We start from the raw sequence: 26,387 nt of genomic DNA on the forward strand, positions 1-26,387 counted from the left end.
TGTAAGTGGGTTATGGCGAAATACGGTTGTTTACGTTGGCTTACACTGCTTTCGGTACTGTTTTCGACTTCACAGCAAGCAAGTATACTATTAAATGTCCTCCGTAGCATGAACGCCCCCCCCCCCCCCCCCCCCTAAATTTGAGCCAATGGGATCGATCCGCCCGCAATAATAACGACGGACACCAGGCACTAAACGAGCACCAGCATTACGGTAGAATGAAAACTTCACGGCATCATGGCGTATTTGGCTAATTTAACACTTTGTAATTAAAGCGTTTCATGTTTAAAGGCCGAACCATGGCCTACGGTGCATGCCATAGACCATAATCCTGCGGTTAATATTGATCTATCAGGGCTCTTTTCCGAGCTACGAAACAGTGCATACCTAAATTTGAGCCAATGGGATCGATCCGCCCGCAATAATAACGACGGACACCAGGCACTAAACGAGCACCAGCATTACGGTAGAATGAAAACTTCACGGCATCATGGCGTATTTGGCTAATTTAACACTTTGTAATTAAAGCGTTTCAGGTTTAAAGGCCAAACCATGGCCTACGGTGCATGCCATAGACCATAATCCTGCGGTTAATATTGATCTATCGGGGCTCTTTTCCGGGCTACGAAACAGTGCATACCTGTGTTGCTCCCCGCCGTGGCGGCGCAGTGGTTAAGGAGCTCGACTCCGTGCCCAAGGATGCGGTATCGAATCCCGGCCACGCCGGCCTCTTTTCGATGGAGACGAAAAGCAAGGCGTCCGTGTGCTGTGCGATGTCAGTGCATGCAAATGAACCCCAGGAGGTCAAAATTTCCGAAGCTCTCCACTACGGCGTCTCTCATAGCCTCAGTTGCTTTGCGGCGGTAATCCCCATAAACCAAACCAAACCTGTGTTGCGTATGTAGACGGTACTGACAGCAGTATACGATCCATCACGATATTAGTTATATTTTCTGCCATTTGCTGCCAACACGTTAAAATTAGAAAAACGCTTCTGAGCTACGCGCTTGCTACCAAAACCGAGTATGACACGGTTTATTGGATTCAACATCCATCTTCATTAGGCAAATCCCTCTAAAGTGACTTTTTGGGAGACGAATTAAATATAGATTTCCGAACAAAAATCAGTTTCATTAGTTTCGGTAATTTTTAATTTGCATGCAATGCCGCTAAATCCGCCGTCTCGGAGCGAACACCAGTTTGAAGGACGAAGCAGGCCTGCAAAGATGTCCGGCCTTCCGATAAGCTTCTCCAACGGCAACTGATTACAGCCAAGTTACGACACAAGATTGTTAAACATCGGATATCGCCTGGGAGAAAACACGGTCTTAGAGTTAAGACGTTCGTTAATCCAGATTAAAACCGCTTCGCCGGCTCCTACACAACGCCTTGGACTGGGCAACGAGACAAGGAGGAGAATAACGCACGACACGCCTTATTAATTTCGCTCCTTTCGAGGATTCATTAACGCGAGTCAAATATCTCCAGCGCACGACAATATACCCCGCGGCTCGCGTTCGCCCGAGACAGGGATCTTTTAAAGCTGCCGCCTTGTGAGCTGTCGTCTCATTCCCAGCACGGTAAGGAACCTGCCTGCTGCGGCGACAAAGGACCAGAGATATCCAGGGGACGTCCTTGCCTGGACCTCATTTTCATTCAGCCCTTTTGTACATGCACAGTTGCGAAAGAGGGACAACGTGGCAAAATCCCCTCTTTACGAATCGCTATCTGCAAGAACCCATTTAAACAGCAGCAATACACTGCCGCTTCGTGCTTCCAATGCCCTAGTTGACGACATAAACTCGGTTAACGCAGTCATAGTCTTGGTACTCTTCTAAGCTTTTGCGCAACGCTATGAAAAATTTGGAAGCAATTTAAAATGAATGTCCAGCCTTATCTTGTGCAAAAAGTAATTGTAATTGTGGGTAGGTAATTGTGCTTTGCTGTTTGTTAAAGTTCAGTAAGATCTGTATTTTGATTACAACGTCCCTCAAAAAGTGACAGTCGACCTATGAAAGAATTCCGGAGGGGCGGCGGGTAGGGGAGGCGTGCGCTTAAGTCTGCTTAAGTGCGGCAATGCGAAAGCACTTCTCTCCTGGACATGCAGTGGTGCCATCTACATCGCGCTGTTATGACGTCAGACACTCTGACTATGACTACCTATAGCCACGACGAGCCATGACTATGAATAATGAAATCATAATCAAAATAATTTATTATAAGTGGTTGATTTCGTGATTATCGATCTCAGGGTGATTGACGGATGCGAAGGACATTTTCTGGTCCCACATTCCGGTCACACGAAGCATGAGGCAAGGAATGAGGCAAGGAACGTGGCGTAGCGTGGCTTTTAAGCCACGCCACGTTACTTTTCTGCTTTTAAGCCAACAGTCTTCCAATCGTTATCGTATATGATCAACAGCGTCCCTTACATGTATAACCTAAATCTTTATTTTCTTGACCAGCACAGCAACGGCTTCAACAACCTTTAATGGCACTCGGCTATATGTAACCTTAAAAAAAGACTGAAATCCCAGGACAAACAACTACCACACTGCAAAAATACACGCGTGCTGGCCCGTGTTCCTTAGTCATTAAAATAAAGATGGGGCGGATTTTTGCAGAGAAGAGTAAGAACTGCCTCTCCATCACGATCATCAGGTGAAATCTGAAGGCACTCTTTAGACCAGCAGAAGAGCACGCAACGAGCGCGTGTTCGCAAAGCGCGTATCACGTACCTGTTGGACAGATAGCCCTAGTGCGCGAGAAGAAACAGGGAGAAAAAAAAGTTTCATTTTGGCACCAGGAAGTGTCAAGAACGCGCACAAGGTGCGGAGGGCTAACCATGGAATGGTGCCGTAGTGCAAGACTTCTCAGGGAACAAAGTGCGCACTAAAAGAAACGAAGCGTTGGCACAAGCATAGCAGAGCCTTCTAGCATTGCGCGTACTGCGTGGTGGCAGTGCGCCCGCGCTGGTTGGTCCCGACTACGGTGGTCCCGACGCGGCAATCGTGCGCTCAGCTAGTCGACCCGTTACGCCATCTTGCCGCCTTCACCGCGATGTTCGCATAGGGCTGCCGCTGCAACGCCAGGCCTATCTGCCTCCATAACTTCGTTTTTTGCTTGATATAATTTATAACTTTGCGTAGCTAGCACCAGCTCAGATCGAAAATAACAGCAAGAAAGGGAAAGAAAACATTTTAAAATCTCGTTTAACCATAATGTTGCGCAATTACGCAGCCCATATGTGGAGAACAGCGTAGATGGACGGTAAATACTTGCGAACACTTGCCATCTCGTGTCGCCAAGCGCAAGCCTTCGCAACTCTCATAAAACAACTCGCATTTGTCCGCACGCATAAAAATTCCCGGCATTAAAACAACCCCTACATATCCTACAGCCCTGACGAGGAATTCGGCGGCGTCCAATGTACCACGACCTTAAGCCAATTTATTAAAAAAAAAAAAAGCGATAGCGATCTCTAAGAACTCCGAGCGCCAGTAAACAAAGATGTCCCGTCATATATATATTGCACCACTGGGCAGACTTTTATTACCGGAACAAAGTTCGCTTCTAAACCTTCTTGCGCGCATAAACGAAAGGACAGACAGTAAGCGCTCAATTTATTAAACTAGGAAACTAAGCGTACTGTATCGACGACGCACGCACGCGCCTATAAAACCCATAAATACGTGCAAAAGTTGAGACCCAATTTATTAACCCAGGCGCGGATTCAATTCAGTCTTTTCTTTTTATCCTCCTGGTCTTCTTAGGCACGCCACGCCTGTTTGCACCTGCAATGCCTTCAGGTTGCTCGCCTTGCCTATATGAAGTCGCCGAGGCTAGAGAACACTCCAGCGATCCACTCCATCACTCTCGAACGCGCAACGCCCGTGCCGTCTAATTAATTGGCTGAAAGCAGTGCACTTTTCTCTGAAGGTTTTTCCGTTGTTTTTTTTCTTTCCTCCTAGGCGCCTTTCTTCTCGACGCTTTGCACACACCTCAAATCACCGCCGACAACAGTGCCCGCCTTCCGCACACTTCGAAGCCAAAGTGGAGCCGTAACAAGAACGCGCTACACACAAAGGAGACGAGCGCCTTTGCGCTGCTCCCTAAGGGGAACCATGAACAACAGAGATGGCGCTGCGAGTAAGAAAGCGAGGCGATCGTGCGAGGAAGGACCCAAGTTGGACGGAAAATTAATTGACGCTAGTCGAGAGAGGCACGAGGGAGCGAAGTGGAAACGAAATTGTTCACGCAAGATCCTCCTCGTCATTGGTGCGCGCCTTGACGATCATCTAATTGGCTGTCGTGACGCGCAACCGCATGAACGCCGGCCAATCACAAGTGCAGCCTATTGCCAAGCGAACACGGCACCCTTTTTTTTTCAGATGGCAGCCGCGTTAGAATACACGGCATTTATTATCTACATTCCCTAATGTCCCCAACGCAGAAAGCGAGTTTATAGCCGGATGAAAACTTTACTCGTTTCTTACAACAAAAGGGTAACTTGTTTAAAAAACGCAAAGGAAGCCCCCCCCCCCCCCCCCCCCCCCCCCCCCCCCCCCCCCTGGAAGAGGCTTTCCATCCAAAGGCGTCGGCCGATTCCCATGACGTCCCGGTTAATCCCCAAGCTTCAGCCAGCAGCATGGCTTAAGAAATGAATCCTGACGTCATGACAATGGACAGACGCCATAATGCATAACCTCTCCTGTGGAGCGTCCGCCTCTAAAGTCTTGATTTTTTTCGCAGGGGGAGCTTACGGCAGCAACTCATAAGCTTAAAGGCCAGCGCAATCGAATAAAAAAAAAAAAAAAACAAAGGAGTGCAATTCATTCGTCAGCCGAAACTTGGGAGAGAATGACAACGGAACATTCACAACTGACTGAAAGCAGCTCGGTATATAAGCGCCTTTTACAAAGCCGCATGGCGGAAGCAATTAAAGTCGGCGGAAGCGTCATTAAAGTAGTAGACGATCCCCAGCAGTTCAGTAAGCTCATCGGGAGGTTTTGCACAAGCATTACGTTTTATACTTGATTACTTTTGAGGCACATATAACGCATACAAACCTGACAGTAGATGGCACGTGCACGCCAAGCGCAAGAATAGAGCTATTCGTGTAACCGAAGGCTCCCACACAGGTTGGGAGCCGCTGCTGACAGCCCCCTAAAAGCTCCTGCTGACGTCACTCATGCCTGCAGCACGTGCGAGCCGTTGAAGGCATTAGAGCGTGCTGAGCAAAAACCGAGGTGACGGGGCGTTCCCAGTGTTAACGGTCTCCTTCCCCACCCCCACTCCTGGCTGCAAGAGCATTGATTTCGTCATCGCAGTTGGACGCAAACCATTCGATATCTGTGGGCCAGCAGCTGGCCACAGAAGCGGACCCACTCGCATCTATTGGTTTCCGTACCCTCTCTATAGACCCTTTACAGCGCGAGCGCATGGGCGCTGCCATATTTGATCACGTGACCCTTCCGCCATCGCCGGCCTTCTGGTTTGACGGCTTCCGGCCCGCTCGTACTCGGCTGCACGGTGCGGCGTACCAGCTTTCGCTGGGGACAACGAGCTTGTAGACAGGCAATTAACTTCATGTGTATGCCTATAGTATGTGTAGGTGCTAAAAAATGTTTAATTTAACCACGTAGTTCATTTATTGCGTCCTCCTAAATGTCTGCATTGGCTAGAACGTTTCGACAAACCCATCAGCCGTCGACTCGGTTTTTCTGTTTTGCTTTTTTTTTATCAATTCCCTCTCTAAATGCTCTTTGTGGAAAACGTGACTTTCTGTAAAACTGAATAGATTACAAACTGATTATTCCCTCAAACTTATTTTTTTTTTTCTTGCGCAAAGGGCGAACGCATGCATTGCTCAGACTATGCTGGCTGAGACGCATTATGAATGTTCATTTAACATTGTGCCCAATAATTACTGCTCAGTATGGACGCGCGTGTAATCCCCGTTAATTGATAAGATATAATTTTATCTCCTGTAAACGTCCTGGCTTCAAAAGACTATTACGCTGCTTGAAGGCCGCATCAGACGCTCAGCGGCGTTCATCTGCGCTCGGGCGAAGGTGACTGGAAACTGCACCGAAATTCAGACGCACAGTACGCAGCCAAAGCAAGCGGGGATATAAAAAAATCTTATCATGGTAAATTTCATCGTTGGCCCGTGCATTAGTTTCATAAAAGCAGCAGTTATTACATGTATTTCAGCAGTACTTGTCTAATTAAAGTTTGGTTTTGTTTGTGCGGTGTTACGTCCCAAAGCGACTCAGGCTATGAGCTGGAGGACTGCGGAAATTCCCATCCCTTGGGGTTCTTTAATGTGCACTGATATCGCACAAAACACGGGCGCCTGGGTTTTTGGCTCCAGCGAAAAGCAGCCACCGAGGCCGATCGAGATTCGATCCCGCATATCCTAGGGAATAGTACCTAATTAAAGTAAACAGATGCACTTACATGCCCACACTAGCTTTCCTTCTCTGCGCAATCAATTCGTATAACTGCATAGACATTAATAGCAACGTCAAGGTACCTCTTAACGCTCTGCGAAAAAAACTCGGCAGCAGTGCAGACGCAATATCCAATTCCTGAGAAAACTTCAGGGTCGTTCTCACATTCCCATGGCTACTGCCGGTGCTAAAACGAGCTGGGGCGTGAGGTATAGCCATTCTCTGCAATTCACAGGCGCTTTCTTGTCCCAGAAAGGAACATGAACTCGTGATACATCTCCCAGAAAAACGGTTGCCTAGGCCATGATGTGCACCTTATGTAGAAAGCGTCTTCTGTTCTTCCGCCAATAAACAGGGTCATTAGCTCTACTTCCTCGCAGAATACTTCGACAATACAGATGACATCTGCATCAAAGCAGCGCTGTACACAGCAGCAGTTAGCACTGCGCGCCGATGCGTTGCGAAGGCCAGCAATGACGGCCGTCCTAGTGGCGCCACCTGTTAGGGAAGAGTGAAACTACTCGCTGTAAACGGTCTATACGTACAGACAGTTCGTCGATCCGGCGAAGCATGATGACGGCAAGGACACGTGTATACCACCACACGTGGATGCACTTCGCGCCTGAGTAGTTCCGGAGGCAGTTTCCAGAGGCCACGTGGTGAGGGCGCGCACCACATGCGTACCGCGAGAATGCGGAATAGACTGAAACATCCTGTTTACAATCAGCGAGAAAAAACAAATGTCCCCAATGTCGCCCTTATTTCCTCCATCCTCTGGTCTCACTATCCTGGACCCATGAGGGGTGGTTCAGAATTTCCCACACCGCAGGATCTGCGTTCAGGCAGTGCAGAAGGGCTCTCACGGCGCCAACGAAGCTGTCAAGAGCACTGCTATGTGGAAAAGGCGCCTTGCCATCTTCAAATATATGCTCCGTTAAGAGGGCCCAAAAGCCAATACGGTGGCCAGGAAACTTTCGGCCAGCCCTGCGTGTCCGCGGGCCCAGGCGAATGCTCACAAACCGCAGAGAGTGGACACATTAACCGCTCAGTAGACCCTGCTACTGGTTATCCAAGGCAAGCTGGACTTCCACTGGGCCTACTAGAGCCAGAAACTCCAAGAAGGGTGTGATGACAAAACAATGGAAGAAATGGACAGGGCGACATGAACTTGGGAAAGGACAATGTCCGCGACATGTGCAGTGAACAAAAAGCTGCTGCATGGGGCAGCAGGGCCAAAATAGCGCCTGAAGAGGAACAGTTCAGCAGTAGGTGTGTATTGTTTGGATTTTTCGGTGCTGTTATTTTGCAGAGCAAGGACAATGCGTAACATATGGTCACGTGATTCAACTAGGCTTGACAGAGCGCTCACTCAAAAAGATAGCCGGAAGAAGAAAAGGAGCATAGCTAACGTCATCATCACGATTCCACGGGAGATGACAAAAACAAAGTAGTAACTCAGTTATTTATTTTGGCTCTCGTTTCTTTTTTTTTTTCCATAAGCAACTATACTAACTTTTCACTATTGTACGTTCAAGATCGTTGCTTTTGCAGTCGACTTCTTGAAAATTCGCCCAAGAAATGTCAGCACGCGGGCTTTTCAAGGAATATACTCCTGATCTGCTACCGTGCTTTCTTGTTCTCATTTTATTCTATGCAAATTCCATCGCCTTTTCCAGCGCAATGTGCTTCAATTCGCGACAGCGAGGTAGTGCGTAAATGCATTTGCATACAAGGCGCCTCTCGGAGGATTTGCTCGGAGCCTACAAGGAGTATACGGCGCGCATGGAGTTGTAAAAACAAACTCAAGCTGAATGGAGGCCCTCGAGGACAACTTATTTCGAGCGATAAAGTATATCTCTACTACAAGAAAACAAAGATAACCAAGAAAAATGAAATATAAATCTCACCTTTCCTTTAGGGGTTTTTTTTTTCTTTTTTTTTTTTTTTTTTCCCGCGTCGTTCGGAGCTGTCAAAGTTTTTTCTCTCAATGCGATTTCGAGCGCTATCGCAATCCCCATTTATCTTCGTGTAGCGTTACCGCAAGAGCTCGGAATGTTGCAGAAGCTGTGGAAGCGCGAGCTAATCAGAAGCCCGGTCGATAGCTCCTTCGCACGCACAGATATTTCGCGCTAATTATTCATATTGATGCTCGAGCCCACTACCATTGGAGGCATACATTCCACGTTTGCACGCTTCGAACTTGTTTATTCGCTACTGTGATTAGAAGGAAACGTCAGAAAAAAATCTATCACATCCGGTACTAGTCATCGCCAGTCGAATATTTCTAAGGCGAAAGTCTTTTTAGGCCCATGGAGCGAAAACCTGGGCACGGAAGCTCTGCGCGTGATCTGTGCATCGAATCGGCACGCTGATGTATCACTCGCAAATAGCGGACGTTTGAGGAGGGAAATTAGGAGTGAAAACGACTGATGGTGGTAGGTAATGAATAAAAGTTATAAATGGACATCGATATAGTTAATAATTAATGCTAACGACTAATAATGATCATTACTAATGTCAAAATTACTTCTAATGGCCAATATGTCAAACTACGACTTGTAATGACCGCAATTGATTGGAAATGAGTAAAAATGCTTAGCGATGAGTCATAATTACCACAATGACTAAGCATGACTCGTCATGACTTCTAACAATTACGAAACGAGCATATGTCAAACGAAGACTTGTAATGAACACAACTGATCGGAAATGAGCGAAAATGCTTATTTATCAGAGGTAATAACTAGAATGACTAGGCATTGCTCATCATGACTACGAAACGACCAATATATCAAACAATGACTTGAAGTGACCGCAACTGAGGCAAACGATGAGAGGCAAATGATAGGAGAGGAAGGGCAGGCTTTCGCAGGCTTTCTCCTACTAAGAGACCCTCTAATTTTAAAATAATGCATAGACGATGGATCGTATTTCATTACCGAATAGGCAGGTAGTAGACAGCAGTCCGGCATATTTGAGGGACGGATTGTCAACAGATGACACATCCCTATTTGGTCACGGTAATTATGTCCACGAGTTAAAATGTTCTCTAAGCATATGCGAGAAAAAGAACAAAATATACGAGAAAAAAGATCGAATATGTTATCTTTAAACATCAAATTAACACTACAAGGACATCAAACGTAGTCAATCAATGTTTTTATTATCGTATCATCGTCATCAGGTGAACAAGCTGTGGTTCACTATAAAAAAATGACTTCTTCCTTTGTTATATTTTTCCTGTGTGGCGCTTCCCAATACGGTCGCCCTATGACAGCGCAGCTTCCTGACCCAGTCTTTGGACCTGCACAGTTTACTTCCCTCTATGCGTGCAGAGCGTCTCCAGCCTCGCAGTTGCGACATCAGATTATGACACCAGTTACGCGATCAGGGTTATTCCACCGGGTTATTCTCTCCAGTAAGCACTCGCATTTGATTATAAGAAGAAAACATACACCGCAACGAAATATTGCGAATACAACGCAAACAACGCCTGGCTCCGAAGCAACCTAATGTCTACCACATAAGGAGACTGCACAAAGCATTTCCGCATTGCCATATTTCTTGGTTTAAGACAGCATTCTATATATATATACACACGAAGGAAAGAAGCCAACAGCCGGCGAGGCCAGGGAAAGCGTAGGTTTCTTGTTTTGTTTTTATTGTTACTTTTGCTATTGGCCTGGATTAGTACTGCAACCAGTAAAGTGAAATATAAATAAATACAAAGTAAAAGATGTAATTATATTTCACCCTAAGCTGATTACAGTACTAATTCAGGCCAACAGCAAAAGTAGAAAGAAAAAAAAAATCTCTACGCATTCCTTGGCCTCGCCGACTGTCGGCCTCTTTCCTTTACGAGCCCCTTATTTCCCCTTCAATGCTATATATATATATATATATATATATATATATATAATATATATATATATATATATATATATATATATATATATATATATATATATATATATATATTCATTGCTCGGTATACAGTGACAAATACGCTCGGTTTTAGTTCGCGCGTCCGGGTACGGCAATGTCACCCCTTCGCGAGAGTGTCAGCATTTGCAAAGCACCGGTCGTCTTTCCAGAGTAAGAAATGTCAGCCGCGGCAGTGACGGACAGGAAGATTTGAGGGCCACTGTTGCTCAATCGCGAGGCCCCGCCGCTCGCCGTAGAGAAAGAGAATATTTGCGAAACGGGCTCGCATGGAGCAAAGCCACATTGAGAAAATGATGCAAGCCATGATTGTAAACATAGGTGACGGAACAGAAGCGCAGTCCTCTGCGATGGACCCCGGGGATTTCTGGAAATGGCGCGTCTTTTCGGCTGGAATGCGAGACAGAATATAGGGGGTGATCACGCTGGAGCTTTCCAAATATATGTGGTGATGCCGACGAGGGCATATCTGAGTTGGAAGATCTCCAACTTCCCTATTTAATAGCTAATGTTTTCCAAAATACTCAGTTTTACTTATTTAGCATGTTTGTTTGTGTGTTTGTTTAGCTGCAGTGAGGTGAAATTACCAAGGCTGCGCAACAAGATTTGAAGGCCACACAGAGGCAGCGGATAAACTTTAGTTTTATCGCTTTCAATCATACTTTGCGCGTCTTTCTGTATGGCATGACGGACAGGTGCAGACGGGGGGGGGGGGGGGGGGGGGGTTAAGAATTTGTCTCTTTACAGCTTACTCCCCCCCCCCCCTTCCCCCCCCCCCCCCCCCCCCCCATCCGCATATCTCTCCGCAATGGCCTTTCGCTCCGAGTATCTCGCCAACGGGGCCCGCACCGTCAGCTTTTCCGCATCCTTTTCCTTTGCAGTACAGTGAATTGGAACGGCATTTCCCACAGGGTAGCTGCCATCACCTCCACTACAAGTTCCTAAAAAATTTATGTAAACATTTCTATAATGTTAGCTGATCACCGAAACCAAAGAATCCTTGTATTCCCATCCCTTGTGTATAATGGCTCCAACGGGGGTATCTCAGCATGCCACAAGCGGTCGAACTCATTTAAGCACCGCAGTAGCTTTATTCTGGCCAAAGTCACACCAGCGACAGGTGGAAATGGCACGCTACGTGCAGATCGTGCTGAACTGCCGAGTTCGAGCGATTTCAGGGTTCAGATCGAAGGGACGAGGATGAAAGAAAGCTGAATGAATGAATGAATGAATGAATGAATGAATGAATGAATGAATGAATGAATGAATGAATGAATGAATGAATGAATGAATGAATGAATGAATGAATGACGCCCGTGTGCGCATATACATCTATCTCGTCTTGTTCTCTTAGCGCTAGGTGTGACTATACTAAAGCAATGCGGAGTTTAACGTAGCCTAGGTAGCATGGCTACGAGACTCGCCGTATCATCGAGGGCTGGAAATTAATTTCGAGCACCCCTGTTTCTGTGCCATCCGCTGGCATCGCACATCATCATCATCATCATCATCATCAGCCTGATTATACCCACTGCAGGGCGAAGGCCTCTCCCATATTTCTCCACTTAACCCGGTTATGTGCTAGCTGCATCCACTTGACCCCTGCGAACTTCTTAATCTCATCCGCCCACCTAACTTTCTACCGCCCCCTGCTACGCTTGCCTTCCCTTGGAATCCAGTTTGTTACCCTCAGCGACCATCGGTTATCCTCTATTCGCACTACATGTCCTGCCCATGTCCATTTCTTCTTCTTAATTTCCACTAGAATGTCGGTAACTTGAGTTATTTCTCTGACCCACTCTGCACGCTTTCTATCTCTTAATGTTACCCCTACCATTTTTCGTTCCATAGCCCTCTGGGTTATCCTCAACTTAGGTAGAACTCTCTTGGTTAGCCTCCACGTTTCAGCCCCATAGGTGAGTACAGGCAAGATGGCATCGCACAGAACACGGACATCTTTGCAATTCGACGCCACCGAAATGCGGCAGTGGTAGTACAGGGGTTCAATTCCACGACCTTGGCCTTCGAGGGCGAAAGCCGAGACCGAGCCACCGCGTATGGTGCACTGCGAAAGGCAGAGGAGCCAATTGTGCTCCTAAGTGCATCTCGCCCCTGTCCACTAAAATAGAGAATTTTGCTCCTATTGTCACCCCCGCCAATTTGGGGGGCGAGAGGCGCGTAGGAGCACAATTGCCTATTGTAGTGCGCGTGATCCTGATCGGACCGGGGTGCCTCTGCCTTTCGCAGTGCTGCAAACATCTTGTGAGGCGAAGTATAGAAGAACGTGTGGCTCGGGGTCGGCTGTCGCAAGCATAACACGTGGTGCATGCAATTCTCGCAGGCAGTCGGCGCTCATCAACGGCGCCTGGCTTCCTGGAAGTCGGAAAGAGCAACTCTCCACTGGGCGACAGCGTCGCAACAAGTTAGTCGCTTACGCATCGCCACGCACGATTAGGCAGGGACGTCGGAGCATTCAGTAATCGCGTGTGACAGCGCCCGTGCGACGAACAAGACGCGCCATCGAGAATGTCCGCGCACTGACGGCAAAAAGAAAGCAAACATCGTGCTCGCGTTGACGTCATACGTGAGACCACTGGAGGAACGCGCATGTGTCGTCACTTATCGTCGTCAGTCAAGACAAACAGCGACGGAATGGCTTCGGCCGACCGTTAACTCCTCCGTTTCCTCCTCCTTTAGTCTTCTTGTTTGAGCTAACACTATAGCGCTCACACAAAGCATTGAATTATGTCAAAGTGAGCTTAAATGTTTACTCCATCGTGTTTTTTTTTTTCTGTTTTTTTCGGTGCCCGTCTCACAGTTCCGCGTACTAACATTTCGCCTTATTCTGGAGATCAGTGTCGGGCAGATAGTCTTGCCCGTTGCGAAGCAGTCTTCCTCCTTTCGTGCTTCCTGTTTTTCCGAGCTCACCTGGAGAGCAAGTGTAGGTTATCCTCTTTCACAGCGCTTGTCGATCATCCACAAGAAGCCCACACAGCAGCGCAATGTAAAAACGACGGCGAAATGGAATTGAAAGACGCAACGGGAAAGCGAACATCGCAACAGCGAAATGTTCAGCCAGCACTGCTGCCGTAGATTGGTCGCGTCACGTATAGTATAATCAGCGGCAAATATTTGTTTGGCCGTCGCACAGATTAGCAGCATACCGGGTGTAGGTAAAAAGCCCCCGGAAGAAACGATCCCTGGCGAAGCGGCCGCTAGGAAAAAATGTGACCGAGGTCTTCCACTACGGCTCCTCTTTCTGTCTTTCCACTTTCACTCCCACCTTCCTCCCTTCACTTACGGCGCGGTCAAGGCGTCCAAAGAAACAAGTGTGACTGATACTTATTATTTATTATTATTATTATTATTATTATTATTATTATTATTATTATTATTATTATTATTATTATTATTATTATTATTATTATTATTATTATTATTATTATTATTATTATTCAATTGTCAGACATTGTTTCAGCGCACAAAATACACACGGACGAATGTAAAACAGACAACACGAGCTTGTGTTTTTCCTGCGCTGGAAGAACCTCTCACAATGGACCATTTCGGAAAGTTGCGCGCGCCCCCTACGCGACCGCCGCAAAGCAGGCTGGGAATTGTGAGCGTGGCTTGCCGGGCAGGATCCGGCGCAGGAGTGGTTCGACATGGACGTCGCGCAAAAGCAGGTAAGCAAAACTTTTTTTTGGGATGCTAGCAATGCTTTTGTAGCATGCTTGCGCCGCGCAAGTGATCTTTGCATTGCCGTACAACTTTTTTTGTGGTTTTGCAGCCGACGCTACGAGCGCGAAGCGAGTATTTTCGCACGTGAGCGCTCGTGAAGCGCGCACATGTGCCAGTGTATAGTTTTAGCTATGCTTCAGAAGGCACGAGCGCGATCCTACGGCTAGCAGGCGTGTTTTGCTGGTAAGCGCGCGCTAACAGTGCATTTATTTACTGGTCGCCCGTCGCGAACCTTCAAAGTTTCTGCGGCTGTCCCGGCGGCAGGCGTAGTACGTAGCGTACGCATTCATGTTTGTTGCAACAGTGCGACATAGTCTTGTGAGAATGTACGCGCTATATTTTAGCAAAATACGTCGTTATCGCGCACTGCCCATTCAATCTTTTGGTTATAGCGTGCTATTTAGTCTACGGACGAGTCTGAAACAAGTATATCGTCGAAAGAAACGGACAGCGCATTCGTTCAATGAGTACATCTTGGAAGAAAGTAGTAGTTGAGTTGGTGCTTAGCTTGTGCGAGCGCATTTTCTTGCCTATAGTGTTGTTCGAATAGCACGCAGCAAGTGCGAAGCAGAACCAACAAGCACTGTTACATTGTGTGTAGCTGAGCATATTTTTGCGATACAAATAGTAGTTGCTGTCTGTGCCATATTCAACGAGTTTGACGGCTCGTACTATCTCGGTCGCGGTGTCCATTTGTTACTACCGTGGAGTGCAGATAGGCGCAGCCAAAATATGAACGTGCCTCGGTGGCTACAAGTAACGCGAACGCGGTCGAAAAAAACTGCGGCGGATATTTTGCTAACGTGAAAAACATGGACGCGCCAGTACCTTGTACTTGGGCGGCCTCGGAGTTTTAGTTAGCTGGTGGTTTACCGAGGCCGTCCTTGTGCAACATTCTTCACGACCGCGCGTAGTAAATGAAATGGGTTCAGCGTTGCTTTTCAAGCATGCTTGCCACAAGTAACCAAGACACAATGAATGAATACTTTATTTCAAGATCGCATTGGTGATGCCATGATCAGCTGTGTATGCTTCCATGCTCTGTTTATATGTGGAGTGCCAAAGAAAACATTTTGACACTTGCTTATACCCATGTTGCAGGTACCACTGCAAGCCATTCATAATGCACTTCCTCTCCAAGCAAGGCTACCGAAAGGGCCATGGACAAAACAGTTAAAAGACGTTCCAGATGGGTTCTCAGAGCAAGGAATCTTGGCACATCAGAATTCACGTGGTGCTCAGAAGCATACTGTAAGCGGATACAGGATGTTCAAAGCAGAGAAGGTGCACAATGTTCTTATTTGCAAGGCTGACAGATCCACTTTTCTTAAAGCAACAGTGGAGGCATCATTCTCTTTGGCAAAATTATATAACACTGCTGCTGTGCTCTCGTCAAATGGAACTGTGGACGAAGGAACCTGCAACTGCCGGGCTGGAGCTGCAGGTGTTTGTAAACATGTAGTAGCAATTCTATGGTTTGTATTAGACCTGAAGCGCTCTGGGGCAGCCTACGTGCAAGACACACAGTCGTGTACAGACAAACCCAGAGCATGGGGTACTGGGGCAAAGAAGGCCAACGTGCACACACGCGAGTTCTCAAAACTGCGTTTTGTGAAACATATGCCAATAAAAGCTGGCAGGTATGCAACTCAAGAAACCACAGTTTCTCTGACAGTAACAGAAGACCATATTAAGAGAATGTATCAGACACAGAAAAATATTCCAAACGCCATGCTATGCAAGACGCTGGAGGACAACCACTTTCAGCCCGTACAAGTGAAAAGAACACGTCAGGAGGAGGCTCTCAGCCAGATGCCAATCAGGTTGCCGGTGCAAGCCCTGTGGGTTGAGCATGTGCCAGCTGGGTACACGTTCGGCTCCTGTGAGCTTACTTTAGAAGACTCATGGGCCCTTGAGCAAGCGACTAGGATGCAGAGCGGCTCTACAACATGGAGCTTCGAGAGATCCAAGCGCCTGACTGCTTCACACTTTGGAGATGTGGTGTCACGGAAGAAGCCAGCTGATGAGAAGTTTTTTAAGAGGTTGTTCGGGTCTAGCCAGATGCAGACCAAATACATGGCTGATGGTTTAAGGAATGAAGATGCAGCCGTGCAGCGTTACATAGACAAGAAAAAGGTCCCAGTTAGGATTTACTGTTGTGGGTTGTGCGTCAACCCTGGTGTCCCTGTTCTTGGTGCAACGCCTGACCGTGTTGTAGAGCAGGGAGGAGATTTTGGTCTCCTTGAAGTTAAGACCCTCTCAGCTGCCAAGGAACGGGGTGAGGAATTAGAAAATGCTGTGAATACGGCACCCTACCTGAAGAATGGAGTTCTTAAACCAACGCACAAGTACTTTTACCAGGTCCAGGGGCAAATGGCTTTGACTGGACTCTCCTGGTGTGATTTTGTGGTTGATAATGGCACAGACTGCACTCTTCAGAGGATCACTTTTGACAGCTCGCTTTGGATTTCCAAAATGCTGCCACGTCTCCTGGAATGTCACAAGAACTACCAAGAGCACTGTGCTTGTGTGTGAATTTCAATGACTTATTTTATGTTACATTGGTCTGCAGGACAAAGATGCTCGGACTCGTAACATGCTTTGGCATGTGTTCATACTTATGTATATTTGTTTCTTAAATATCTTGTATTGCATTTTTTTCCATGAAGAAAGTGTTTTTCTGCGTAATATCGTTATGGCGATGTGCACGTTGTGCCACAACCCATTTAAATGTGTGTGCCACTAATCTGTGTGTAAAAAGTAAATGTCAAGCACCACACGTCTTGCTGCCTTGTCCTCCAAGTTCCTGTCTCTACATTTGTCGGCTACCTTCCTTGTGATTTTTCCCTTGTCCTTTGCCTGAATTTTTTTTTTTGAACCAACTTTTTTTCTCGTGTTGCTTGTCGATAAGAAAGTCGTGCTCTCTTGGCAGACAGAGGAAAGGTATTTTTTGGATTCCTTGTCCACTGTCGTTTCCTGCCACTTGATTTTCCCACCTCCATTTGCTAACCTAACCTAACTATGAAGGAGCATTTTCACATTTCAAATGTGTTTTGAATACCAGAGCATCACTCCTCATCGATAATTTTGTAATAAAAAGAAAGCGCTTAGGTTTAGCCAATAGGAGCGGTGCGACCTTTAAAGTTGAAAGTCAGGTTTGATGAAGGAGAAACACTGTGCAGCCTGATGAGGTTAAGGTTTGTGTCATCTGTTTTGTCTTGGTATCAATGCTCATTAAGTCTGTTGGTCTGTCGGGTAAACTCCTAAGAAAAGAATGTAGCCACTGCGTAGCAACATCACGCACCTTCCTTACAGTCGTTGTAGCTTCTCCATCTGTTTTGCCAAGGTTTCATGCGACATCTGGAATTTAATTCATTTTCACTGCACGCAATTTTCTCTTGTAGCTTGACAGTTTGGTAATTGTTTTATCAACCTCACTTGTAAGGGTAAGGAGAAGCTGAACTCAGCATTGTCTGAAATGCCTTCAAGTAGTAGTGAGTTAAATTCTAAATGCTCTATTTTTTACTTCATCCAGTCATCACATTGTGAAAGCTGATTTGGTTCGACACACATCATTGCTATGTTTTGAGTCGAGCCTACGTTTTTCTGGTTTAACATCCTGTATGCAACGAGGGACATGGGGATGGAGGGCTCCCAAACAGCTTTGACCATCGTGGATTTTTAATGTGCACATTATATTTTGCCTCCACCAAAATGGGACTTTCATGTCTGTGATTTCATCCCATGACATTGGGTCAAGCAGCCAAATTCCATAGTCGCAGAGCCATCGTGGTGGATGCTTAACTCTTTGCGGACGGAGATGACATTCCTTGGTGGTCTCGTGTCATGCCTAATAAAGACAAAACGGCAACTTCTAATGAACAGATCGGCCACTTTGATTCGGAAGATGTGGGGTCCTTCTGCTGAAGACAGATCAATTGATTTGGTACACAGGCGCTTTGATACATCTTGATCAAGGCAAGGTGCAGAATGCTTGTATGTAAAAAGTTTTGTGCGTGATAATAGGCTTCACATGGTTTCATCTGGTCTGGAGCCCTTGACAACTGTGTGCCCATAGCGGAAGTATGGAATGTAAAAATCGTTTCTCACTTTGTGTGCTGCTGTGTCTAAAAGAAAGGAGGACTGAGATTTGGACTGCTGAACCATGTTTACACTGACCCTGTGCTTCCTTTACCTTTTTTTTTTGTTACTTTCTATTGGCCGGCATCCTTCTCCCCTTGTACTGAAAACCTAAATAGAAAGAAGGGAAAGCTGTCGAGGCTTTGGATTTAACGTCTAGAAATGCGAGTGTCAAAACCACTGCCAAACAATGTGCCCCTCTACTGTGGAGGTAGACGCATCTTGTCTGTCTGCGTTTTGGTGCGAGTCGTCAATGCTTCATTTGTTTTGGTGTCCCCGACGCTTTTTTTCTTGTCATTTGTACGAGCTAGAATTCATGAGTGTGACTCTGTATAGGTTCTGCTACATGATCCTATGAAGTTCATGTGCCTGCATGTTAAATCCTTCCTGCTACAACTTTCTGGATGTCAGGACACACGCACTGATTGATGTGTTGCTGTCTAGCAGGTTCGCGTGTGGTTAATTTGGGCAAACTACCGACTTGATGATAAGTCATTTATATTTGAAATATGATGTTTAATTCTGTTCACACCATGTTTTCTCATGGTTACTTTCATCTTCTATATAAAATCAAAGAAGAATTTGCAAATGCGGCGGTTTAGTTGCTAGTTGGCATACACAGGTTCAGTATGTCTACTTGCTGTGTAGCTGTGATTGAGAGTTGTGTGCAAGTTCTTGCTTGTGTACTGCAATCATTGCTGTGCAAGCGAAATCTGTGAACATTTTGATTTTGTGTCTGGCGTAGTATTTGTACTTTTTAGGATGACTTGTTGCCGTAAGAAAGGTAATTCTTGTGGCAAGGGTTTACTATGTACTTGCAAGCTGATGTATATGCTTCGATGCAAAATGAGTGTATTGAGATCATTAATTTAACAGTTTGTTTTTGCTTCATCATTATTGCTCATTTGGAACCAGCACTTCATTCGATGCAAAATGAGTGTATTGAGATCATTAATTTAACAGTTTGTTTTTGCTTCATCATTATTGCTCATTTGGAACCAGCACTTCAGAAACATATGAAAGTCCTTCTTTCTTCCTTGCAGAAATACGTTCTTTGGGAGGTGCACAGTTTATATGCTCATATTGGTTGCTTGGCTTTCTCATTTCTGCACTTAAGGCGTCAAGACAGTTTTGCGTACTTCTTTTTTGTTATTGTATTTTTGTAAGACTGCCACATTACATACTATATATTCTTGATTCAAAGCAACATTTTGTTTTTTAAACGTAATAGGTAGGAAAAAAACTCCCATGTGCGCATAAAAGTAGCCAAATTACAAGCGAGTGCTCGGTAGGTGCTGCATCTAAAATTTTACATTCAAAATGGAAGCAGTATCCTGGAAGATGCATGCACTCTTGTTCTCCAAACTGTCATTTAGCTGTGCATCCTCTTCTGTGATTAATGGACTCCACTACACTTTTGAACCAATTTCATTGACCCACCATCTAATTGTAGGGAATTCAAAGCACCAAAAAGAATGATCATGGCATAACCCAATAACCTCTCAAACCAAACCGAGCTCAGCACCGTAGTGAGGCTAGTAGGAAAGCCTAACTACTAATTGTTAAGAACACAATACCTCTTGCATAATGTCACGCATTGCAATGTTTTGTTCATTTTTTCACACCAACGGAGTTGCTTGAGATTTTGATAATTGAAGTTATTTATTTCGTTACACTTATGTTTGAACAAGACTGTATTAAAAAAATTTTTCTGCAACGTGCTTATACATAGAGATGCATTGCTTAGCATGCTTTTGTGTTATGCTCTTAAAATATATTGGCACAAGATGTTTAAGTGAGCTGTGCAATACAAGAGCCTTTCTTTGTAAGAAAGCCTTTTATTTATTTATTTATTTATTCATATACCCTCAGGGCCCGAAGGCATTAAAGAGGGGAGTGGGAAAGATACATTGGTACAGGGTACAGTGCAGCATAAAGCATCATAGGAGAAACAATAACACGGCGAAAAGTGATCAAAAAAAAAAAAGTATTGGCGGAAAAAAAAAGAGAAAAGCAGGTGAGACAAAAAAAAATCATTTCCGACAGTCAACAATGTCACCGAAAACGAACAAAAACATTTGACTACCATTTATAAATATAGATTACATACGGCAGTCTTAAAAGAATTTGGGTCCGTAATATCAGCAATGTGCCTAGGAAGGTGGTTCCAACTGACAGAAGTGTTTGGAACGAAAGAACAAGAGGTGTGTTTAGTACGACATGACGGAACACCTACTTTGTGAAGATGATCAATGCGACCTGAAACATATGTGGGGGTAGTTAGTAGCCGGCTCTTAAGGGCAGGATTGTGGTAATAGATTTTGTGAAATAGACATAAGCGGGAAATATTTCTACGTAGTGAAAGCGGTGGCAATGATAATGTTGTTTTCATAACGGTAACACTGGAGTTACGGTTATAGTTGGAAAGTATAAAACGTGACGCGCGGTTTTGAACAGATTCGATTTCAGATTCTAGAGATGCAAGGCCAGGGGACGAACAAGGGTTTTATAAAGAAGCAGTTTTATTGAACTAAAAGAAAGGTTAAAGTTTCGGCGCAGGTACCCCAACATGCGGTTAGCATTGTTAGTAATAGATTCCACATGCAGATTCCAAGAAAGATTAGAAGTTATGTGCACACCAAGGTATCTATACGAAGACACCGTTTCAAGAGGAGTATTATTGAGGTTGTAATTAGCTACTTCATTGTTACGACGAGAAATACGCATATGTTTGCACTTGTTAATGTTAAGCTTCATGTGCCATAATTTACACCACTCTGAAACTTGGTTAATATCAGACTGAAGAACAGAAATGTCAGAGTCACTGTTAATTTCACGGTAAATTACACAATCGTCAGCAAAGAGACACACAGAAGAAGCAATGGTGTTAGGCAAATCATTAATATAAATTAGAAAAAGTAGGGGCCCTGGTACGGAGCCCTGGGGAATGCCTGCGCCCACTGGAGAGGAACGAGAGTTCCATTTATTTGCTGTCACGTATTGAGAACGGTTAGTGAGGAAAGACTCAAGCCACGAAACGATGCTAGGGTCGAGTTTGAGGTTACTTAATTTGAAAAGTAGTAATTGGTGAGAAACTTTATCGAAAGCTTTGGAGAAATCGAGGAATATACAGCCTGCTATGGAACCCCGGTCAAGAATGAAATGAAGGTCTTGTGACAAGCATAGAAGCTGAGTCTCGCATGAGAATGTTTTACGAAACCCGTGGTGGGAATGACAGAAGAACGAATTTGATTCAAGAAAATTGGCGAGATGAGAGCAGATGACATGTTCCATGATCTTACATGGGATGCTAGTAAGTGAAATGGGTCGGTAGTTATTAGGAGAATGTTTGTCCCCAGACTTGTGCAGGGGAACCACCTTGCCCACCTTCCAGTCACTAGGAACACAGCTACAGTCACAAGCACATGGGCAGCTACATACTTCACATTGGTCTCTGTAAGGAAACCGCAATGAAAGTTGCAAGCAAAATCTTTGCAAAGTGACAAGTGTGTTGTCCGTATTGTAGATACTCTTGCACTCGGTACGACTTGTAACATATGTGAAGTGAACCAATGAAGGCTTATGCTTTACAGTAAATCAATGTGCCGTCATAGACAGTGCCCAAGGTGCAGATTCAGCATACTTAATCTCTGCTTTGAGGGGTTAATGCACAAGTTTCGAGTAGCACTGAGCTCGCACTTCTTTGACGACAAGCTCAAATCTGTCGCATCTCGGGTATTGTAGCTGATATAAGTTCTTTCTGAAGGATTCCATGCAAGACATTACATGAGAGTTGGTAATAAAGCTTTCAAATTCAGTGCCATGAAATACTCGCATACATGTACAAATTTTTTACATATACAGTACACATATATACAATACATATCACTTTTTTTTAAAATGAGTACATCACTAACACATGTAAAAATGACAAAGTGAAATTCACTTTACAGATTTCATTCCAAAAAGTTAGGAAAGACAATCTGTCGTAGAAAAGACAATGGCTGCAAACACCAACTTTCCATCTTGTCTGTGTAGATCAGCAATGAGACTGGTGATTTCGTTTCCAGTCATGACTTGGATATAGTACTGCCACAATCTATGCTCAAATCATTTGCACAACACCGACAGAGAAATAAGGCGTTGCAGCTCTATATAGCCTGTACATTGACTTCAGATTTACTTCAGCAGAGAAAGAAAGGCTCCTCTAGTCTGCTGTACATGAAATAGTGTAATTCAGTGCAAGTTCGATGCCTTGCACTGCAGCAGGGATTCTCAAACTGCATTTTGGGGAACTCTAGGGGTTCTTGGAACAGTTCCTAGAATCCCCAAGCACCTATGTTCATGCATGTCTTCATCCACTTTAGCCAGTTATTTTGGGACTAATGCTGTAGCTGCTTACAGCTATCTCACTATACAGTCAGTCATAACAGAATTTAAGTACTTGTTCATGTGCTGCGCAGCTTGCATACCCCTTTTACATATGTCGGCCAGCACCTTTTCAAGCCTCAGCCGCAGCGGTCGAATTTCGATGGAGGCAAAATTTTAGAGGCCAGTGTACAGTGCGATGTCAGTGCACGTTAAAGAACCTCAGGTGATCGAAATTTCCTGAGCCCTTCACTACGGCGTCTCTCATAGCCTGAGTCGCTTTCGGACGTTAATCCCCCATAAAACAAATATTTTCAAGACAGGCTCCGTGACCAAAGCTGGCCAGAACACAAATGAAACATGTTAGAAGCCGACTGCATTTTAGCGAAATGATTTGGTCTTCAAATGAGAAGGCTAAAGAGTTTGAGCACCCCTGCATTACAGTAGATCATGCATAACATACAAAACATTAAGAACACTACCATCGCTCATCGGTTTAGAATGGGCTCATGCATGAAATTATTGAGATAACAACAAATTTTCCATATCTTGTTCAGCTTCTCTGCCATAACATTAGGAAAGACAGCACGGAGTATTCTGAAGTTTTTAACTTCCCTGATGACACGCTCAACATGAATTCGCAAACTCGCTATCTGCCGTGTTGCTATCTCATCTGCCAGTGACAACTGCGAGCGGCCATTCAACATAGGTGGCATGTTTAATTCGACTCCAAGCTGACGGAGGTCATCTTCAATGAGGAATCCTCTATCCGCCATTACGCTGTCCCCTTCCTCGAGCAACTCATAGAGGCCACTGTGTCTCGTGATTTCTCGATCGGAAAGTCTCCCAGGTGCAAGATTTGACACGAAAGAAACGAAGCCGTTTGGAGTGATGCCAATGAGTCCTTTTGCAGTGTTGTGTCCTTTGTACGAGCTGAAAGTGTCGCTTTGCGTACTGTAATCAGACGGGTTCTCGATAAAAATTTCTGTGCAGTCCAGTACAATGCGTGTCGATGGGTACAATCTTTAAAATTGTCTGGCATGAACATGTCCACTGTGTTACGGGATGGCCACATTGGTATCTGGATAACATTTCAAACAAAAAATTTACCCAAAATGTGAACATTGCACTCACGGTTGACACAGACACTTTCAGGCGATATGCCAAATCCTGCTCCAGTAACCCAACCCGGAGCCTGCAAAGCACTGCAATGACCTGTTCTTTCATTTTCAGTGCTGGTGGCCTGCCAGCACCTGTTTTCAGTGTCTGGTACATGCCTTCAACATGTTCCAGAAACGCATCAAATTTTTCAAAGGAGTTAAACCCTGTATAAAACACTAGTCGCTTTTGATCTGAAACAAAACCGTGAACTTTTGAGACAAGGTTTTTGTTTTTAGCTTCTCTTTAAGCGCCTCAACTTTCACATGGTGCAACTGAGCCTCCAGATCCTCAACCGTTTTCTGGAGCACAGATTTCTCTTTTCGAAGCAAGTTATTTTCATGCTCCAGTTTTCCACATACTTCGAGAAGGTGGTTGACTTTCCTTAGTGCGGCAGCAGATGCTGTGTCTGGAGGCCCCATGGAGTATGAATGCTCGGCACCTAGAAAATAAAAACTGTTTATTGATTTGCGAACAGTTAGGCCGTGCTTTAATACAGATTTCAGGGCTTGAAATAGTCACTTCAGCCCACAATGTGTGTTCTGAACCCTTGCTCTAAGCTTACACTGATATACAGACAACAAAGAAACTAGGATGACAAAGCCATAGAGCCCAACTCTCTTTCACTCCACTGATCCACCTGTGCAAGCAGCTTACCAACCAGCATGGAACCATAGGTTTCATGCACCCAGCACATCAGCCAAATCTACACTGTATATGCATTTGGATAGCCTGACTTTTGTGTCATTTTTACAAGCTGTGGTGAAGGGAATAATGTCGCGGTGAAAGAAATGAAATGGGTAAGTTTCACAATGCGTGCACTGGTGGAAGAGGTACCGCGTTTATCAGAAAACTCGCTGAAGTAATAACACATGCACGGTACAAATCACCGATGACATGTCACAGAATACATGAGGTTATGCAACTCATAACATGTAGACTTCCCATGGCTAGCTGCAAAAGCTTGCGAAAAACTGGCTTCGCGGGAAAAAAGTTTGGTCCATTTATTAATATACCGGTCGCCACAGCACCCGTGGACCTCACAATGAGTGGGCGCGATAGGGGTCCGTTAAATGCGAAAAATAAGTTTTCATAGTGGAATGGAGAAAGTGAGAATTTTGAACCATCACTAACCTGTTTTCGTGCGAGACGAAGCCGGTGCACCGAAGGTCAGCTGGGTGGGCTCCTGGGAAACTACGTCGCTCTCTGCGTACAAACGCTTTGATGAAAATGCGAACACACAAAATCGAAGCCTCAGAAAAAAGATGGCACAGTTAAAGCGTCTCTTACGTTGATCGCATTGGGGCACGTCAACTACGTAGCCGATCTCCAACTCGTTCAGGACGAGCACAGGGCTGGCAGAGGCAGTTTGGGAGCTCGTCTTCTTGCGTTTCGCGACTGGAAGAGATTTGGCAGTAATGATAATATGCGATAACCGCCTGAATATATATATTTACCGGTATTAAAGGAAGGAGATAGTTGACTGATGACTTTATGAGGGAAAATTGTCGGCAACCGGTCCATATAGCCACGGCGTCCACTTGCGTTGAAGTGAGCTCCGCAGATCCGGTGGTGCTTAGAAGGTTGCCACAAAGAGAAGCGACCAGCACTTCCCTGGCGGTTGATTCTTCTCACCCACTCCTTTTTTTCTTTTTCATTTGCAGGGAACGCGTGAAATGAAACGTTCTTGTCTTTCAGCGTGTTGTTGTCGCAGCCAGGCACACAACAAGTCTGACCACCGCCTCGGCACTTCGACGACATCGCGCGCAGTAGTGGCAGCGGCCACTAAGTAACCCACAGGCACGTAACACTTTATATAACGCACCTGCAACCGCCCACCACCAAAAAATACACGAAATCTTAAAGCAATCGAAGCACGTACACACACACACCGCAGCTATGCGAACGCAGGAGGCAGGAAAGACGGGCGGTCGGTCGGCGTTCGCTCACTTTTCCCATAATGCGTCGCGCGCCCGCTAGGTTTTTTCGCGGCGCTGCGATTTCCGAAATGGTGCATTGTACTAGAAACAAACTAGCCAACTTTCCACGCTTAGCAAAAATTGTTCCTAATAATTATTCCTTTCTGGAATTCACATTACAACTACAGCAAGGGGGGGGGGGGGGGGGGGGGGGGGAGGGGGGAGGTAATTAAAAAACAGCGGCAGCAAAAAATGTAATATAAAATCGGGAAAAGTCAGTGACACTAAATTCACCCCTGATAGTACGCGGGTACCAGGCGAGATAAAAGCCTCAGATTGCGATATGTTTGCATCCGTTGGAGACGTTTCCTTTTATATATATATATTTCGACGCGAACAGGGACATTTTTCCGTGGACATTTTCCCGAGCACGCGGTATAACGTCGTTTAATGTGGCACTTCATTTTTCTTTCCTATACGTGTGCATGAAATGTGCGTAGAGCCATCGGAACCCTACTTAAACGCTAAGTAAAAAAGAAAGATGATAATCGAGTCGTGTTGTGTTTTTTGTTTCTTTTTAATTTCAATTCAGAATTCACAGTGATACATATTGCCGCGTACCATTCAGATCTGTATTTGTTGCAGCCGCTGGCGTGCGGCCTTA

The 26,387-nt window shown here is 45.3% G+C and overlaps 2 protein-coding genes, 1 long non-coding RNA gene and 1 pseudogene across 5 annotated transcripts in view; 1 reads left to right on the forward strand and 3 right to left on the reverse strand.

Annotated features, from left to right (window-relative positions):
• The window catches only part of LOC146180365 (uncharacterized), a 451,687-nt gene that overhangs the window by 220,498 nt on the left and 204,802 nt on the right, over positions 1-26,387 (reverse strand). The window lies entirely within an intron of this gene.
• Positions 13,952-17,016, forward strand: LOC146180366 (uncharacterized). The gene is made up of 2 exons (XM_084579558.1): positions 13,952-14,083; positions 15,240-17,016. The coding sequence occupies exons 1-2, from the start codon at positions 14,063-14,065 to the stop codon at positions 16,671-16,673; spliced, it is 1,455 nt and encodes a 484-aa protein (XP_084435684.1). The 5' UTR covers positions 13,952-14,062; the 3' UTR covers positions 16,674-17,016.
• On the reverse strand, positions 22,098-24,334 carry LOC146180367 (uncharacterized; annotated as a pseudogene).
• LOC146180368 (uncharacterized) lies at positions 24,946-25,813 on the reverse strand. Its single transcript, XR_014700852.1, has 3 exons — positions 25,262-25,813; positions 25,095-25,202; positions 24,946-25,010 (listed from the first exon to the last, which is right to left on the reverse strand). It is a non-coding gene; the product is annotated as an uncharacterized LOC146180368 (long non-coding RNA).

The sequence above is a fragment of the Amblyomma maculatum genome, chromosome 9, assembly GCF_055883805.1.
Source record: "Amblyomma maculatum isolate TAMU_Amacu chromosome 9, ASM5588380v1, whole genome shotgun sequence".
NCBI classification, from domain to species: Eukaryota; Metazoa; Arthropoda; class Arachnida; order Ixodida; family Ixodidae; genus Amblyomma; species Amblyomma maculatum.

Coding starts and splice junctions, on each gene's coding strand:
- LOC146180366 (XM_084579558.1), top strand. CDS start 14,063: ATGGACGTCGCGCAAAAGCAG. Junction 14,084..15,239: donor TGGACGTCGCGCAAAAGCAG/GTAAGCAAAACT, acceptor CCCATGTTGCAG/GTACCACTGCAAGCCATTCA.